General features: G+C 32.8%; 1 protein-coding gene across 6 annotated transcripts in view; it reads right to left on the bottom strand.

The window, feature by feature from the left end:
- The window catches only part of CNKSR2 (connector enhancer of kinase suppressor of Ras 2), a 338,317-nt gene that overhangs the window by 113,624 nt on the left and 204,630 nt on the right, over positions 1–20,063 (bottom strand). For 4 of the 6 annotated variants that reach the window (XM_074214260.1, XM_074214258.1, XM_074214257.1 and 1 more), the window contains 2 exons: positions 6,571–6,660; positions 4,031–4,245 (listed from right to left, as the gene is read on the bottom strand). In XM_074214260.1, coding sequence (XP_074070361.1) covers positions 4,031–4,245; positions 6,571–6,660 — 305 coding nt within the window. The remainder of the gene's footprint in view (positions 1–4,030; positions 4,246–6,570; positions 6,661–20,063) is intronic. The other 2 variants (XM_074214261.1, XM_074214259.1) reach the window with 1 other exon arrangement.

Consider the following 20,063-nt stretch of genomic DNA (forward strand, 5'->3'; position numbering starts at 1 on the left):
AAAGGGACTAGTAACCTGGAAGGGGAAATCACAAATGGTTTAATATAGAAGATGGTATTTGAACTGAACCTTGAAGGAAAGTAGGGTTTCTAAGAGTAAGGAGGGAAAACATTCAAGGTATGGAGTACAGCCAGTTCAGAGAATGGAGATGGAGTACCCCATGTAAGGAAGAGGAATAAGATCAGTTTGGATGTGGACATGAATAGGGATAAAGAATGAAGAAAACATATTAGAAAGGTAGGTTAGACTTAGGTTATAAAGGGCTCTAAATGTCAAGTTGAAGAGTTGACAGAAAAATGAAATCCTATAGGCAATTGGATAGTACAGTAGATATCAAGTTAGCCCTTAAGTCAGAAAGACTTGTGTTCAAATATGGCCTTAGATCCTGGATATGTCACATAATCCTGTTTGCCTCATCTGTAAGTTGAGCTCCAAAAGGAAATGGCACACCACTTCAGTCAAGAAAATTCCAAATAGGGTCACAAAAAGTCAAACACAACTAATTGACAACAACAAAAATAATTGAGAAAATAAAGTACATAATTTTTCATTGTTGTAATGCAAGTCAAATTTGATCACTCCATCCTGGCTCTAAGTATTTTAATAATAATGTTAGGAGACATATGTATTGCAGAATTTTTTTCCCTTAAAATAACCTTGATTTTAAAATAAAAATAGCCTCTAAAAACTGTTAAGGTTCACAAAGTAAAAAGCATTCTAAAGATGAAGTAAAAATCAATTGAAATAATATCACAAATTTTCTTAAGTACTGATAAGTATGTGGAATTCTTCCCTTCGAAATTTCTTCTAAAAGTAGGTAATATAACTATGATTTTTCCATGTGTAATTGCTCAGATACTTCAATTTCTAATTTAGGAATAACATTATACTAGACTCTTCAAAGTTTGTAGTGCCTAAGTAACCCTTTTGGTTGGTGTTAATAACAGGAATGATTCCATCCTCAAAAATCATTGACTTTATATCTATGAACCAACTCTTAATGGAGAATAATAATTAGCATCAGATTTTTATTAGCCACATGATTTTGAGCAAAATGCTTCAGTTCTCTGAGCTTTACTTGCCTCATTTACAAAACAAGAGGGTGGGCTATGTGTCCTTTCCTAGATTTCTTCCAACTCTGACATTTTATGAGTTTATAAGTGGATAGGAAAGCTTACATAGACTACTTGAGTGATACTTTAAACCCTGATTAGGACATAAATTAAGAAATGCTTTGATTTCCTTGTTAGAATATGATACTTGTAGGAACTCTTAATGCTTTAAGTTTCTATTAGGCAGGCTTTGATAAGGAAGAAAAGAGCAATTTATTCACAATCTTAACAGAAAATGGAAATAGCTGGTTAAAAACATATATATATGTACCAACACACCTGTATGTACATGTATATGTATATGTATGTATTCCTCTTTTATGAGAATGATATGCTGAATAATTGAGCTATTTGTAACAACTCATCCAAAAGGGTAACTTTAAAAAATTTTTTATTTGTTTAAGGCAATGGGGTTAAGTGACTTGCCCAAGCTCACACAGCTAGGCAATTAAGTGTCTGAGGCTGCATTTGAACTCAGATCCTCACCAGTGTTCTATCCACTGCACCATTTACTTGCCCCCCAAAGGGCAACTTTCAGGGAAAATATCCTTAGGGCATATTCAGTCTCAAATGCTATTTGTAGAACTCACTATCCTACAACAATGGCCCTATTTAAGTTAAATTAAATAGTTTGAGCTTTAAGTGCATTTTATTGCATTTATTTGGGAACCAGAATAGTAGACTAATGGACTGGAATACATGATCAGAGCTCAAAATCTTATCTAGTCAATATGCAAATTGGCTGCTGCCACTATATACTCATCACTTTCCTGGTTTTTACTCTCCTAGAAGGATTTCATGGTCAGCAATTGCTCTTTCATTCTTCCAGCAATGTGATCTCAAGACTTTTGAGGAACAGATTCCTAATGCATGATAAAACAATTCAATTAACTAGAATATTTATTTAACCAGAAAAACTCGTCCCTCAGTCATTCTAGATAAAGTGGAATTTATGGTGGCTGTAAAAAATGTAATAAAATTGTGTTTATAATTAGGGGGGAAAATCAGAAACATTTTAACATGACCAAATGATGAAATAAATGAATTTGCAGTTTTCATTTTTTAGGGTTGCATTTGACTTTAAAATTTTTTAAATTCTTTTGATTTCAGTGTAAAATATTCAGAATGGAATGTAATTTATAAACACATGTAGATTCCTGAAATTGCTTTGTTAATGAACTTATTGAAATCCATTATAAACTAACTTCCACACAGATAAATCTTCCACTACAGGAATTTTTTGCTTTAACTTTTATGATTATTGAACATGTTGCTTATGTACTTTCCCTTACTGCTCAAAGGTTCTGCTATTCAGATGTTATATCCCAGCTAAAAAATATTGGTTATTTGAGTGAACCTTTTGAGTATGAGTTGAAGTACAATTGGAACTGTGGTTGGGAAAGGAAATGAGTGTTTCATAGTCTCTCAGTCTTTCTTAATTGAAATGAATTTCAACAATGCTACCAGCTCCACAAAATCTCTCAAAGATAGTGAAGAATCAAACAGTGTAGCCACAAAGACAGCTTTGAGATAAATGCATTATTCCAACAAATGAAAAGATAGTTTGCTCCATTAGGCTAGGATGGAAACCCATCTGTTCCAAACATACTTTTTTAGAGCAGTAACAATTAGGTTGCAACAGCACTCCCACACTGAATCTGAATTATTATCTTCCGAGGACTACAACATGTGGTTTATTTATTTTTCAAAGTTTATCTAGCTAATCAGCTGCTTTGCTCCAGTTTTTCCTACATATTTTTTGTTTTCTTCTTTGTGTGTTTAACTTTTTCCGATAAAGAAAACAGTAAATTTGAGTGCATTTCTCTCTTCTAAATACCACAGTTCACTACAAAATTCTGTATAACAGTTATTCTTGCTTTGAATGCTGAAAGCAATTAGATGCTTAAAAAAATGAAAGAATTCCGAGTTTCATTAACCTATGATTAAGTCTGTTTAACTACAGTCCAGCATTTTTGTACTTCAACAGAGCATAGAAAACTCCAATGTTTGCCTTTGATGATGGTCTAAGAGTTTCAACTTTTAAATTGTCTGGAGCAAATCCCAGTGGGGAGAGAAGATATGTGTCATTTCCCTAGCATTTTAATCTCTTCATTTTCATTGCTGAGAATTATTGATTTGTGTGTGCACACTCCCATTACCTTAAACAGTTTTTCAAAATTATGAGTTTAATTTAGTTTTACTTTAGAGCAAAAAAAAGTCTTTATCTGGAGGATGCACAGTCAGAAAGAGCAAACATGAAACAAAATATAGACATCATTTTTATATTCCTTAGAAATCTTACTGCTATATATCAAGATATAAGCAAAGGGATATAAATATACATGCATACATATATAGGTGTATATACATATATACACAAACATGTATGTATATTTATGTGTAAAATGTGTGTTGGACATATTCAAACAGATAAGTATAATTACCCTTTTTTGTTATGAAACTATCTTAATACCAATGAGAGAGAGAACCTGAGTGAATGTAATCTGGAATACATAGAAATAATAGTTAGCATCTATATAGCCTTTTAGGAGTTGCAAAGTACTTTATAGATCATCCTCATTTCATCATCATGTTGACCCTGGAGAGGAGGTGATATTATTGTCCTAATTTTAATTATCTTAATTAAAATCCTAATTTTAAAGGATAAGGAAACTGAGTCAAATAGTGATTAAGTGACTTGTTCTGGGTCACGCAACTAATAAGTTTCTGATGGTGGATTTGAATTTGTCTTCTGGACTCCATTGTGCCATCAAGCAGATGCAATAGCCTAAAATGGTGACAACTAAATAAAAAGGATACACAAAGCACCACTGACTTTCACCTCTACTATCATCAAAAATCAAATACAATTTTTGTTATAAAGACAGTAACAGCAAACCTTTGAGAATTTTACTCACGTGATATAAAGTGGCTTCTGGCACAGGGGTGCCCATGACGTCCTGTCTTAAAGCTTCCATTTGTAAACTAGGTAGCAAGGAATAGTGAGTTGGACTATTACTCTTATCTCCCTTCTTTTTTGACTTTTTCCCTGTATCTTTCTTGCTATTTCTCTGGTACATGTATTCTTCTTGAGCAATTTTTTCATTGCTCATATACCGAAGTAGGGAATTTTCTAAACAAAAAGAGAGAAAAGCATCACTTAGAATAAGAAAATCAGTGATTGGTTTCCAGAACTACAGTTTTCTTCGGCTAGTCATTCTAATAGCTTTTACTCTTGGAACTTTAACTTGAATCATAATTTTGAAAAGCATGGTATATATAATAAAATTACACATGATACTCAATGAGCTGGGATCATGAAACAAGAGGGATCAGGCAACACATGGCATGCTAGTTTCCTTGAAAAGATTAAAATTCATTTTGTGATTTAGTATTCTTTGTGATGTTGCTGATTTAAAAATCTACTTATGTGAAAATCAAACCCAACAATACTGCTCTAGAAGTGACAAGTAATTAACATTTTTCTCTTTCATTTTCCCTAAACATGTTGCAAATATAATAATGTTAGTTGACTAAGGTTTCTGTCAATATCTCTATAGGTAGGTCCTCAGTGTATTGAGTGGATTCCTCATGGACAATTAAAGGAAGAAGACATGGACAAAAGTTAGACAGGATAAGAGAGAACGTATGGGATGTGCTCTATATTGCTAGAGGAAGTAACCATATTGATGAGATCACAGATCCATTAGAGTATCCATCAAAATTCGGAAATAACCTAAACTTAGGAAAACTGAATAGATAAACCAACTCAATAAGATTTTATTGTGTGCACTAATAGTATCATAATGGAAATCTCTATTAAATCAGGTCCAAAAATGCTAATGAAAAAGATGCCCATTTTGTTCAAGTCTATGATATATGTAGTAATGAAATAAATACTTTAAAAGTTGGTTAGGATTAACAACATCATCAAAACTCAAAAATAATCTTGTTAATTAAGTAATGTGGTATTTTAGTGAATTAAGTCCAGTAAGGTACATTTTCCTCCTTAGTCAAAAGTAAATTTTCTTTTAGATGTCTCATCCACAGCCTTATGACTTTTAGAAAGCATTAGCACAGCTTTGTAACAAGGTTTAAAAAATTATGAGGCTGACTCAACTTCTGTTGGGCCCACCAAAGCTCCAATGGCTCAGATTCTCATTATCAATGCCATCAATATCAGTTATATTGATCACTATCCACTGCTCTTTTCAATTCTAGATTAGAACAAAAATATTTTCCTATAGCAAATACCACAGCAGAATTCTGTTCTACCTACACCCCATCTCTACTTAGGAATATATTTCTAACACCAAACAGATCAAGGGGGGAAAAATCTTGCGATATTTTAGATTATTAACCTGCAGATGAGTTTGAAATGACATATATATATATATATATATATATATATATATGTATGATCACCATTTAAAACAACTGTTTTGTGTGTGTGTGTGATTAAAATGATTATTTTTCTGTTTTCTTGAGACTATCTGATTTACTCTGAGCACATAAGCAAACATTTACTTTTGTCATAAAGTCAGAGAACCTCCTTACAGAATCCTATTTATAGTCTAAAGTTGACTGAATTTTTGAAGGCAATTCAATCTACAGGAATTTTGAGTATTGAGTAGATTATGGATTGTAAGTCCATTATTTGAGAAAAAGTTTGACTATGTTCAGGGGGACTGAATACCAGAACATAGGCCACTAGGTGCTTTTTTTTTTCTTTAGACTTTGCAACTCAAAAAGGTCATTTATTAAGATGGATAGGGATTTTAGCTCTATTGAGAGAGGGGGCACAATCAGTAGTCAAATCATGGTCCCTTGAAGTATGAAAAAGTTCAGTTCTGAGACAGAATGAGATCTTGTATCCAATGTAGGTTGAGTTTGACCTTGCTTCATTTGTTCCGATAAAGTTTCATCATTTTCCTATTTTGAAATACAAATCAGTTCTTCATTTTTATATAATATTCACGTCTCTTTTAACTAAAGTCACATGCCTTATATATGATTTTTTAGAAGTTAACATTTTAAAAATATCAATGAGCACTTGTTGAAGTCTTATATTGATGGTTCAGCTAAATAAAGTGTAATGTTCTATCAAGTACAGGGATAATATGAGGGTCTATACCTATGATTTCATGGTATGATTCTGGATTGAGGGAGCTCTACCAATGTAGGTCAATGTTTCTGCAACTTATTTTCTAAGAATGGCCTAGAACTGTGTGCACAGGGTCACACAGCCAGGATGATGCAGAATTTGAACCCAGGTCTTTATGGCTTCAAGGCTGGCTCTCTGCTCACAATACCATACTGCCTTTCTTTTGTTAATTAGAGGAAGAACATAATTTGAAAAATCCTAATCTTAAACAAAAGGAGACTACTTTAAAGAACATCTAAATTTACTTACAGTTTAAACAATACAGAGCCTACCCTGAGATTCTAGGACACTTACCTCTTCTACTATCTCTCTTCATTTTACTGGGATCTTCATACTCCCCCACCCAATTATATTCCACTGGCATAGATATAGGCCGTAGCTTGCCTAAACACAGAGAACAAAATTCATATCACATCTTTTTTTCCCCTCTGTTTGGTTATTTTTGTCCTGTTTCTCAGACACAGCTAATATACACACACTCACCACACTCATGGTCAGCATTTTGTGTTATTAGCTGTAGATGAAGAAAAGGTACGTTTTGATCCAGACGGTGAAATCAGAAAATGTGGTCACTGTTTATCTCTCTGTGGCATTTTGCCAGGGAAAGTGGAAGCTAAATAATGATGGATAGATAACTGAGGTTTTCTATCTCAGGCACACTGGGTTTTTAAAAATCATCATAGGCTGTGGATGAGTCATAGGATCGTAGATTTGAACTGGAAGGGTGCATTAGAGATAATCAGGTCCAACCTCCTCATTTTATGGATGAGGAATCTGAAGCCCATTGAGGTTTAGTGATTTGATAAGGTCACAGAGCTGGTGTCCATAGTGGGATTTCAATACTGGTCTTCTTGACTTCAGGTCGTTTTATAACCACTCCCAAACAGGACCATATTAGTAAGTAACAATAGCTACACTAGTTTTCACTAGAAACTGAAATTTCTCTGGTTGGAAAAGAGAAGAATGCTATTAATTTACTTTAGGCATATTTAAAGATTTTTCAGAGGAAAGAAGGATAAACATAGATGTACTGGTCAAATTAGCTAGAACATTGTAGCTATTTTGAGTAATTCATATACATTGAAACTATCAGAGTAGACTGATATGTAAATGTATATTGGAATTAGTTAGATTTCTATTTTTCAGTAATAATAGATGGGTAATAGAGATGAATTCTAAATCCTGGAATAACTATTCATGAAAATCACATAATCTTCTTTTTTAGATAATATGAAACTATTGTCCTGATAGGAGTATGATAACATTTCATTGTAGCTATCTCTCCTATATTGTGTGGAATTCAATGAGATGAGATGAGACTGTATAGGATTCCATTCCCAGGCAATTTAATTGCTATTATTTAGTCATGTCAGAATCTTCACCTGATCCATTTCGAGTTTCATTGGCAAAGATACTGGTGCATCTTGCCATTTCTTTTGCCAGTTCAGTTTATAGAAGAGTAAATTAAAGGCAATAGTATGTTTTGCTTATAGTTATGTCTGAGATCAGGTTTAAATTTATAAATGTCTTCCTGATTCCAAGTCCAGTGCTCCATCAACTACCACCTAGCTATCCCAGGCAATTTAATTAGTGAAGTTCTAAAAAGTTCTCACTGTAAGGCAATTTTACTTTGAAGGCTGATATCTAGTATGGGCCTCAAAAACAATAAAGTGATGTTCCTGAACAACATTTTTACACATATTCCTGACAAAACAATCAGAAAGAAAATTATGGTCAAAACTAGAGCTTTAGGAAAGTGATTTACATTTTGTCAGACCAGGGAATTGCAGCAAAGTGCTTCTGCCAGCTAATGTATTTGAGAAAATTATGCCATAGATATCTTAGAAATTATAGATAAATGATACAAACAAACAGTATTTGGAGCTGCACTATAAAATGTTAGACTTGCTTTCAAAAAACTGTCACAACAAGGTTGTCAAACTCCTGGTGCCTCTGGAATCAAATCAAAATGTTATTAGGAAATGGTTAACAAAATAAATAAAGATACAATTCAACATAACTCATGTTAATTGGTGGTTGTCTAAGTCAATAGGTGGCTCTCAGGAATCAATTTCTATTTTAGTGTAACCCTAAGAGAAAGGATACAGCTGCTTAGAATTGATATAATAGTTTTGCAAAGTGTCATTTATTAGTGACAATTAAAATGATTTATTAATCTAAACTAACATTTAAATTTTAGATTTAAAGCAAATGAATTTATGAAAAAGTGACCATTCCACATTCCTCTTTTAAGTTGTATGAACAGCTTTAAACATGATCTCATTTGGGGTACAATAGATTTGTACTCAAGGGACTGGAATTCTGTCACCTGTGTGATGTTGGGCAAATCACTTCACCTCTCTGAAATTCAGTTTCCTCACTTATAAAATGGAAGTTAGAAAAGTTTATCTCTAAGATTCTTTGCAATTATAAACATGAGAACTTGTTTCAGTGAAGTAGGCATGGGGCCAACATGATTCATTTCACAGAAGGCATAGATCAGTGACTTGCCTTAATCTATCTTTTTTGCTGTTTTAAAGTCAGTCAGGAGCAGCATGATTAGGGAAGTAGTTAAAAACAAGACCTTCAGTCACTTCCACCCTCCTACACCACAGATTCAGGCTGGCAAATGTATGAAGGTTATATTTCACAGAATTATACAACACTGACATTTCAAAAACATTATATCTATGACCATGTCTAGAATAGGCCAAGATAACCACTTGGAAAGTGGACAATTCAATCAAAAAGTCATATTTGATTGGGGTTTTCATTTGGGACTCTTTGACATGAAACGATAGGTTCTATTTCATTTTGCAGAATGGACTGATAATTTCAGCCATGGATCTAAAAAGAGGCAGCTAAACTCAGTTCAAAGTACTTTATTCAGAGTATTTATTTTATATCTGATGCAGTGTGATACAGTGGATTTGGAATGAGGAAGAAGTAGGTTCAAGTTCAAAATCACATAGTATCTATGTGAACATACTAGCTAATCACTTAATCTTTCATTCATCTTTCAACACAAATGAAAACAGTTTTGAACAAAAAAGTTTTATTTCTCTTCCTATACATATATCAATATATAGATTTCTTTTATCTATGTTAATTATGTCTACATATCAGCATCTATCTATATTTACTTTATATATATATCTCATAAAAGCTATCTGTATCTGACAATTATACCTATATCTATATCAGTTTATTTTATTTTTTAATAATATCTCTGTCTATAGAGATATTAATACCATGTCAATTATATATTTACTATCTTCATCTCTCTATATATCTATATTTTATATCTACATATTGCCTCAATATTTATCTATATGTCAGTTATTTTTATATTGATATCAATAACAAATCTATAATTTAGCTGTCTCATTGTTTCTTCTTAATATCTATATATAGATACACAGATTTATATCTGTATTAATAATATTTACATATCCATTATGTTTATATCAATGCCATCTACTATATGTCATCTATTTTTCATCTATCATCTATTCATTTAGTATTGTATTTCTTTGATTCAATAGATCCCATTTTCCAAGATTCACATCACTTATGGAAACTCTCTAGTGTGGTTATGAATAGTCAATCTCTCTGCAATGAATTATAATTTATATCCCTTGTACATAACTTGCTAGAGTGGAGCACTTCAAATGCATTTGCATCATAACAAGAAACACAGGATGTCCAATATGTCTCATTTCATGGAAGACAGATACTTTTGGTGTTCATGGCAAGAAAAAGTGGCCAGTCATTTTAAATTCTAGTCCTTGGCAGATAATATAATTAGTGTGGAATATTGCTACCTGAATATTAAAGCAGAATGCTGCACAAGAAATTGAGAAAAAGAGATAAAAGAATTAAAAATGTTACTTTTGAAAGACATGGATTTCTTTTTTTTTATAAAGCTACAGAAACATCAGTGTTGGAAAGTAATTTTCAAAAATAAAGACATTATATATATATATATATATATATATATATATATATATATATCAAAATATGTTGATGGTCCTAAGGCTAGCTACTTATTTCATATTTTATTACATCAAAATTTTGCAGTACCAAATTAGTAAAGCATTCACACAAAGTAATTAAAAAAATTCCAGTATAAATGACAACTCTTGACAGAATATAATACAGTGAATGGTGTAAAGACTTTCCAACTTGAAACATGCAGATTATGCTGATTGCAATTTGTCAACACACCTATATTTAGATGCAATTGGAACCCCAAATAGACTTTTTAAAAATTCATGGAAAAACAAAATATTCTACTATTTCTAGGTTTGTAGGCATTAGGTCTATCCAAAGCATGATGTTACTATTTCATTTTTTAACAAACCTCTCTAAAACAGAATAAAATGTTACATTTTTAGAATTAATTCTAGAATTTAGAATTCTAATTTTAGAATTCTAATTTTGGAATTAATTCTAGCATGTTTTACATTTTGAAATTTTTTGCAACCTTGTTTCACATGCATATAGGATCTAATTTCTTAGGGGGTCTCATGTTTGGTTCTCAGATTGTATTTGCTCACAACTCCGCTTCCAAGACTAGATGGCTAGTATTTATAATATGCAAGAAAACCCTAGTATAAGGAAAAAAAGAGACATCTCCCAGAACTTCATCTCAATGTATCTCACTGAAAGAACAAGCACATTTTGCTAAAGTTTTGCAAGGTGGTCAGGTATTTTTTTCTAATCCATGTGGCTGGCATAGTGAATAAAATAATCTTAGATTGGGAAAAGGTGAGAAGATGCTTTTTTTCTGTTTACAAAATGTTTATCCAGGTTGCCCTGTTCAGAAAACATTTCTATTGATCATCCAAAAAAAAAAAGAGAGAGGTAAGGAATTGATTTGTTTCTGTAATCTTGTTTCTGTATACTGTAATTCTACTGTACAAAGAAATTAAATTAGTCTGCTATGTTTTATTCTACAAAAAGGCATTCTGATTGTTTTGCAATGGCTTGTTTATTTCTTGATGACTGAAAATTGTTTTATTCCTAATTCTAGTATTTTCCTACTTATTGTTTGATCAAATCAGTTTTTAATTTCTACTCAGTTTTTGTTCCACTTTAGGATGGTAGGAACAATATTTATTATTTCTCTTCTAAGATTCCTTTCATTTATTTAATAGAATGGTGAAAAGGTTATTCATTACTCAAATATGTCATTGGTTTGAGGTATTTAGTGGAATGAACACTGGATTTGGGAATTTGAAAGCTGGTATTCTAAACCAGGTTTGGTCACTAATCAATTAATTGTAAGACCATGGACAAGTCATTTAACCAGTTTTTGAAGTTTTGCTTTCTCTCCTTTAATATAAAGGAGCTAATTTAGGTGATCTCCAAGGTTGCTTCGCACCCTGAATCGAAGCAATATAATGCTCAACTAACCTAATGAGATCCAGTTTATTCTAGGCAGTCTTTCCTCTATTTTATTTTGGCCTTTTATCGCTACTGAAATTTGCTCTAATCAATTCTTAACTTTTTATATTTTTAGCAAAGGCTAAAATAAAGGAATAAAGTATTAACTATCTCTCCTGGAAGCACTCTACTTTTGAATGGTTTGTCTGGCAATGTGAAACTCAGAACAAAATTCTTTTTTCCTTAGGAAAATGGAATGAATGATGGTGAGATTTCTAGGGTAGAGTAAAAAATTCTACTTAAACTATAATGTATCTAAAATAAAGCAGTAATAGAATATTCCTTCAACTAATCCTAACCCAGCTAACTCTAATTTATTATATTTTTTTCTACTGGAAAACATATTGCAAACCTCAATTAAGAATGTATTTAAAATATTTGATCTGTTTCTCTCTAACACATATAGATAATCTATATGTACATATATAACAGATATTATTTATGCTTGTATATATTCATACATGTGTATGTATGTATGTATGTGTGTGTCTATCTATATATCTCTTTCTATATATCTAACTTCTCTCTCTCTCTCTCCACATGTTTATTATGAATCTCCCCCCTCCCTCCTGGAAATTATTTTAGTTTCTTTTTTGTTCATGGCTAATACCCTCATATGAAGGAGTACTTTTCTCAAATAAGGCAAACTTTAGAGACAAAAATAAGTTTCAGTTTAGAATATTTTACTTAAATTATATTTAGTCTAGACTATATTTATTATTTAGGCTATATTAAATTGGGCAATGTTTTGATGTATGTTTTCCCCTCTATAAACTCTTTTTCACAAGGACTCATAATTGAAAGTTTTATTTAGCTACTACAGAGATGCAGAATAATCCAAAAGAGATTTAACCAAATTTATAACTAGGCAAGTTTACAACACATGGGATTTTATTTTCCCTAGTGAACGTTTATAAAGCTATAAAATTTAAAGGCAAGTTGTCCTCATTAGATTTCTCTAGTTGAAGGAGGCAACATGTTACATTGGAATTTGGTACAAATCCTTACTCTGTCATTTGTTACCTGTGTAACCTTAGGTAAGTCACTGAATTTTCCTACTCCTCAGTTTCCTTATCTGTAAAATGAGGTGAGAGAATCACCTTCTGCTCTAAATGCAGGTTGCCCTCTTCAGAAAGCATTTCTAGTGCTCATCAAAAAAAAAAAAGGAAAGAAAAAAGAGAGAGAGGTAAAGAACTGATTTCTTTTTGTAACCTTGTTTCTGTATACTATAATTCTACTTTACAAATAAATTAGTCTGCTGAGGATGAGGGAACAAGTGTTTGAATAGCCCCTACTATGTACAAGGCATGGTGCTAAGAATTTCTTTCTTTTTTAAAAAAATAAATATTATTTTAATTGATCCTTATAATAAGCCTGAGAGGTAGGCTACTACTGTTCAAAATTTAAAAATGAAGAAACAAAATAAATAGCCCTGAGGAACACAAAGCTAGTACATTTATGAGGCTAATTTGAACTCAGAGCTTGTTGAATCTATCCATTGAACCATTAGTAACCTATTACAAAGGGGAGAAAGATTGGAAGTCTTTTGTTAACTCTACTTTTTGAAGACAATTCTCTTGAAGCTGCAAAAGCAGTGGGGGTTCATGAACTTGTGTGTGTATGTTTTTGAAAAAAAATTGTTAACTATTTTTTGTATTTTTGGCTTCCTTTATAATTCTATGCATTTTATTTTAGGCATTTATGCATTATTCTGAGAAAGGATCCTTAGGATTTACCCATTTGCGAAAGGGGTCATGTCATGGCACAAAAATGGTTAAGAACTGCCTACAGCTACATTAAAAAAAAAACTTTTCTAGCTCAGTAGTTCTGAAGACACCCTGAAGTTGTTGAAAATTCACTTTTTCACCCACTAAGCACTGTCATCTTGATCTTTATTTAGTCAATAAAATATGCAGTGTGACTTGGTTCTAATAAATAGGGAAACATACCACCTGAAGATTGAATAATGTCTTGCAAAAATACGTATTGCTGTTTTTCAAATATATATGTATGCAATTGTGATTACTCATTTGTTATAATTTTTATGATCCTACATTTTTTTCTTAGCTTTCAGTATCTTTTATAGTTACTAACATGTCAGGACCTGAGATGGGAAAAAAAGAATCTTGATCCTCAAAAATCTTAAGAATTATTATTTTTTAGATAGTTTAATTTACAGAACAAAAGGTAATTGAACCCTATTATGGGGAAGGTGTGTGAGGCTCTGCAACTATACCACACCATTGACTACTTAGAACTCTAACTATAGGCTATTTATGAGTGATGTTTTTTTTTTCTTTTTTTTTTTTTGCAAGGCAAACGGGTTAAGTGTTTTGCCCAAGGCCACACATCTAGGTAATTATTAAGTGTCTGAGACCAGATTTGAACCCAGGTACTCCTGACTCCAAGGCCGGTGCTTTATCCACTACGCCACCTAGCCGCCCCTAAGAGTGATGTTTTAAGTCATTATTGATTGAGGAACTTTCTCTTCCTGTCTCCTCATGAGAGCAGAATTTCTGATCTTCAGTTTTAATTTAATTAGTTGATAATTTTTTAAAATAATGAATTGACTTTTCAGTCCCAATCTTTTATTTCCCATCAGATCCTACATAAAGGTTCCCTAATCTAATAAAAGCATCTCTCTCTTTTTTTTTTAAGGTTTTTTTTGCAGGGCAAACAAGGTTAAGTGGCTTGCCCAAGGCCACACAGCTAGGTAATTATTAAGTGTCTGAGACCAGATTTGAACCCAGGTACTCCTGACTCCAAGGCCTGTGCTTTATCCACTACACCACCTAACCGCCCTAAAGCATTTCTTCTTAAGGTTCATTTCTTTAATCTTGGTGGTTTTTCTACCTTGAATTTATCTAGTGAAATTTCATTTGCCTTCTTTCTTTCTAGCCATTATTCTATTGAAGAAAAGGGAGACAGGCCAGAAGTATGCTAAACATTTTCATTCTAAGTAACAAAATATTGAAATTAAATTTAGTCTGAGATTAAATTGGTAAGGCCCAGCATTCAAGAGATAATTTGCTTCTGGGAGATACTTTGCAAATTTGATTCGAGCATTCTACATTGTTGACCTCTCCTTGGGTCTCTTCCTTTTACTTTTTTTTTTTTAGGTTTTTGCAAGGCAAATGGTGTTAAGTGGCTTGCCTAAGGCCACACAGCTAGGTAATTATTAAGCTTCTGAGATGGGATTTGAACCCAGGTACTCCTGACTCCAGGGCTGTTTCCTTTCCTTTTACTTTCTACAATCCTTAATTACTCAGTTGCTCGGACCTAGTCCTCATGGCACTGCTGAGGGAAACTATGAAGCAGATAGAACCTGAGTTTTCCAGGAAGAATTCTTCAGGATGAAAATAATGATAAAAAAGTCTAAATATTTCTTCCTCTAAAATGAAAGACTATTTGAGGAGAAAATGAAAATTCTTCCCTCCTGGCAAACTTTAGTAGGTGCCTACCCCTTGAAGTTTTTTTTTTTACTTTCTGTACCAGGAAATAACCTTATCATAGTCTCCAATCTGCTGGACAATCTGTGGGTCATGAAATTGCTTTTCCGATAGTTATCTACATAGTCTGAGTTTACCATTACTGTCATATTTGGTCCCGAGACTATTTTACTAAGCTCATCAAATAGCCCTGATTACAGAATGCACTATATAAAAATCCAAAGTTATTACAATGATTACTGAATAATAGCTGCACCTTCCATCTGTGGAACACTTTTCAGTGGTGAAGCATTTTACATTATCTCATTTGATCCTTGTCACAATTCCATGAGCTAGGCAGTGAAACAATCAGGAGTCTAATTTTACAGTTGAAGGAACTGAGGCTAGACCTCAGCAACCTGGGCTCATATTTCTGTATTAGAGACTTGGTGAATGCATTTCAATTCTAGGTTTGAATCAGCTAACAGGTACATGTTGCTTAAATTTTCAAGTTTTGTGTTTGGCTTCCAACTTCCCTCTTTTTCCTGCAAAGTGGCAAATGCTTGATAGCTGAAGTCCTCAACTGCTCCCCCTTTTTGTTAGTGAAGATTACATAGTTTCAAATCATAGAGAACAGGATGTGCTGTGCTTTTGAAATCAGAAATAAAATAGGACTTGACTAGGTCTATTTGACACAGTGACAAATTTGCAATATGTTACTGGGTTACTGTAATTTCACTACTCTGAAAGACACAATAAAGTGGTAGAAGAAGTAGGAAAGATGTTCCTAAGACATTGCAATGAAGGGTCCTATGTCCTGGCCCAGATGAAACCCATAGGATAGTAGCTTTAGAGCTGGAAGGGATCCTGATGGCCTTTGAGTCCAAAACTCTCATTTTACAGATGAGGATACTGAAGGACAGAGAAGTTAAGAGACTTGCCCAGAGTAATACAAACTCATAGGTGTCTGACGCAGGATTTGTGCCCAAATTTGTTGACTTGAAGAATAGCACCTATCCCCTATGTGATACTGTCTTTCTTCCCGAAATTGATATTTGTGAAGGAAAAATGACATTTGATATTGTGTTGTCAAAATTACTGAAATGAAAAAATGAATTTATGGATAAATGTCATAGAAATAAATGCATTTCTTCAGTATATACACTGATATACAACTAAGATACCACTAGCTCTAAAGAACAAGAAGGAATATATTTGCAGATGCTTCTCTGGTCATTGTGAAGTCTGAAATTTTTCAATAAATCAAGGAAGAGTTTTAATTCTTTGCTTTCAGTTAACACTTGTATGTGGTATTATCATGAAAATATGCTTTCTTTCCATAAAAGTATAAAATTTTTGATGGATTTCTGAGGAAAGACATACACAGTGAATGGATTCACTATAGTTTACTGGTCTTAATAATTTTGAAAGCAACAGCTTTGGAGGTTTAGCAGATACTCTGAGATAAGGTATAGTTGATTTTAGAAGACTACCTTTTGCTCTTCATTTTTTTTCTTTTTTTTTAACATTTTTTTTAGGTTTTGGGGGTTAAGTGGCTTGCCCAAGGCCACACATCTAGGTAATTATTATGTGTCTCAGACCAGATTTGAACTCAGGTACTCCTGACTCCAGGGCCGGTGCTCTATCTACTATGCCACCTAGTCGCCCTTCTTCATTTTTCTTGATGCTTTTTTCTGGGATATACCGAACTACCCTGGAAAATTAATCACATTTTTTTTGTTCTTGATGTTTTTCTTAGCACACATTCTCGGTACCACATGCTGTATTGTTGCTAACAGTTATCTAAATCTTTTAAAATTCCAATTCATTAAAGTAGATAGCCTGGTATAGTACAATGGAACAAGTGTTTAAACTAAGAAGTCTTGAATTTAAAACCAGATATTGTCCATTTACTATCTTTATGCACTTAAGCAAGTCATCTATTTAATCTGGGGCAAGTTACCTAATTTTTCTGGATCTCAGTATAAAATAAAGATCATGCTAGATGATCTATAAGACCCATTAAAAGAGTAGCTAGAACAGCAGCAAAAAACATTGGCTGTCCTTCTAAATAGACCCAAGGAAGGATTAAGATTCTCTAGTTTGGGGAGAAGTATATTAACTCTTTCAGTCAATGAATTTACAATTTAGCTCAAGGGCCAAGAACTTCCATTTCTAAATCTATGCTCTTATTAACTTCTTCAGCATGGAATGCTGATGCAGGTGTTAATTAAAGACTGCTAAACCATTGGTCCTAATAAAATGCCTCAAGTTTAGGCAGGGGAGAAAGAAAAACAGGGAGAAGGGAGAAGACTCAAAGCATACTGATATGAGAAGAAAAAGAGACTGAATGATAGAGAAAATGAGGGTGTAGAGAAAAGAAGTAAGAAAGAAATATATTACTTTTGGGTATGATATGTCATTAGCAGTTATGTTAGGTGTTGCTTTGTGTCAGCTTTGTACCCCATCTGTTCTGGTTTTCATCTATGCCCACATATTAGTAAACACTTTAGGAAGGAATTAACAAGGATAGTTTTTAATCTTGGTTCTTTTTCAGGAAGAGGTTGGAGAAAGAAAACCTTACAAAAAGGTACGTTTTCATCCTTCTGGAATTTTCTGACTGATGACCTATAATCAACAATAAAGACAGTGAAGGTATTTTTTTCTCTCTGTTCCTTTGGTGTATTGATTGGAAAGATATTGTAGATGAAATAGGTTGGAAAACTCAGTAAAAGAACTTGGATTATTCATTCTCTACTTGTCTTATTTTTTAACTTCTATGTAAATTTGTCCAGACAACTCAGTGGGGTCAAAGAATTATTTTGTATTAAAGAGTCAAACTTTGCATACAGCTTTAGTATTATGTATATAAATTTAGGGAATATCCTTTCATAATTGATACTGCTTTCACCAGTGTGATTATGCATTAGTTCAACTAAAATATATTAGGCACTTATTTTAAACAAGACAAGGCTTTATTTATAGGGGGCTTTCAGTCTTGAAAAGTAATACAGACAAAATATATGAGCATGTGATAAATACATAACCAAATAGAAGAATCGAGGAAATGCTTCATGAAGGAGGTAGAATTTGAATTGAGGCATAAAGGGTGTGAAGAATTTCAATATCCAGAAAGACATTTTGGAAAAAGAAGGCAGTTTAAGCAAAATCACATATATGGGGAATGAGTAATTCAGTTTGACTTGAGAATAAACTTTGGAAAGGAGTTGCAAATCAGGATCCTGAATCTCCTTGGTATATTCCTTGTAAGCAAAGCAATGACTTGAGGCAAGGAATCTATTACTCTACCCTTTGTGGTACACTAAATAGTCTTCTAGACAATACCTCTAAGAGTCTAATTTACTGCCAAGGAATTAATGGAAAAGATAGAAGGTATTACTTGAAAAGGAAATACTGTAAAACCACTATTTTCTTCCTGAATTTCTAACAAATTTACCAAACCCAAGTTAAAATATCTATGATACTCCAAGGTACATTGTGTAATATTTCCCCCTCTATCTTAAAGGGAAGTGAATATACTCTATACTTAAATTTAAATTCATTATGGTCTCTTGGGGATAAACTGTCACACATATATTCCACATTTACTAGAAAGGCCATTTAGATGACCCCTTATGTTTGTTCAATTGCAGAGAGCAAATTTAATTTCAATATTGTTACTTAGAATGAAAATGAAAATTGTTGTTATCATAAGCACTGTAATGTATGATTATCATCAAGAAATTTATTTGCTACTGATTCATTTCTTGAATCTCTGCCCATAGGAAAATCTGACAGAAAAGTGTCCCTAAATAGGTCTCTCTCAAACCTTTCATATTTAAAAGCAAATTTTCCCTATACTTTTCACTGAGTTGGATGACTTCTGTTGGCATCTAAGATAAATGTATGGGAAAAGTATGAAAAGAGGCTAGTATATTAGGCAGTCTGTCATATTTCCTCTTTCTCTTACAAAGTTTTAAGATATATCTGACTTTAGCCTGGAGGCTCTACATAAAACAGAACTGGGACAGAATAAGCTGCAGAAATAAGATTAAAACAATGGCATGATTTAGTTTAGAAAACATTCATATGATCATGGATTTAGACCTGGAAGGAACCTTCAAAATCATCAAGTCCAATACCTTCATTTTTTTTATAGAAGAAAAAGAGAAAGGCTTGAGAGGTTAAATGACTTTCCAAAGGTCTCATGGCTAGTAAGTGAACCTTAATGAATTCAAGTAATATTTGAAATCAGATTTTCTGATTTCAAATTACTGTATTATAATCTCTCCTCAATTGACTGCATCCAATGAAAGATTGGTTGTGAACAGCAGAGAAAAGGGGAAGCAGGGATAGGCTTAATTTTCAATCATTGACTGAATTAAATGGATAAAACAGGTTAACAATTAAATCTCTCTTTGTAGCTATTCTTAGAATTAAGTTTTGGCAGTCCTCTTTAACATCTTTCTTTTCATTAGTTATACATACGCCAGAATTTTCCTGTCATTTGTACCTATTTGAAGGGCTTACTTGATATTTTGAATGCTCTAATATGAAGGGGTGACATATTAGCAATCACTTAATTCTATTTCTGGTTAAATCATTAAGTTTTCAAGATTCCACCAAAGTTTCACCTCCACCTTCAAATTTTGCTACTCTCAGGTACAAGTGGATTTTCCCTTTACAAATCTAAGTAATTAATTAATTAATTATTATATTTTAGGCACTATGCTAAATGATTTACACATATTATCTCAGGTCATTCTCACAAGAATCCTGGGATGGAAATGCTTTTGTTATTGCCCCCATTTTGAGGAAATTTAGAGACAAAATGACTTGACTGACACAGTTAATAAGTATCTGAGGTTAGATTAGAACCTAAGATGTCTTGATTCTAGGGTTTGATTGACT

Source organism: Macrotis lagotis, chromosome 1 (genome assembly GCF_037893015.1).
Source record: "Macrotis lagotis isolate mMagLag1 chromosome 1, bilby.v1.9.chrom.fasta, whole genome shotgun sequence".
In the NCBI taxonomy this organism is placed as follows: Eukaryota; Metazoa; Chordata; class Mammalia; order Peramelemorphia; family Peramelidae; genus Macrotis; species Macrotis lagotis.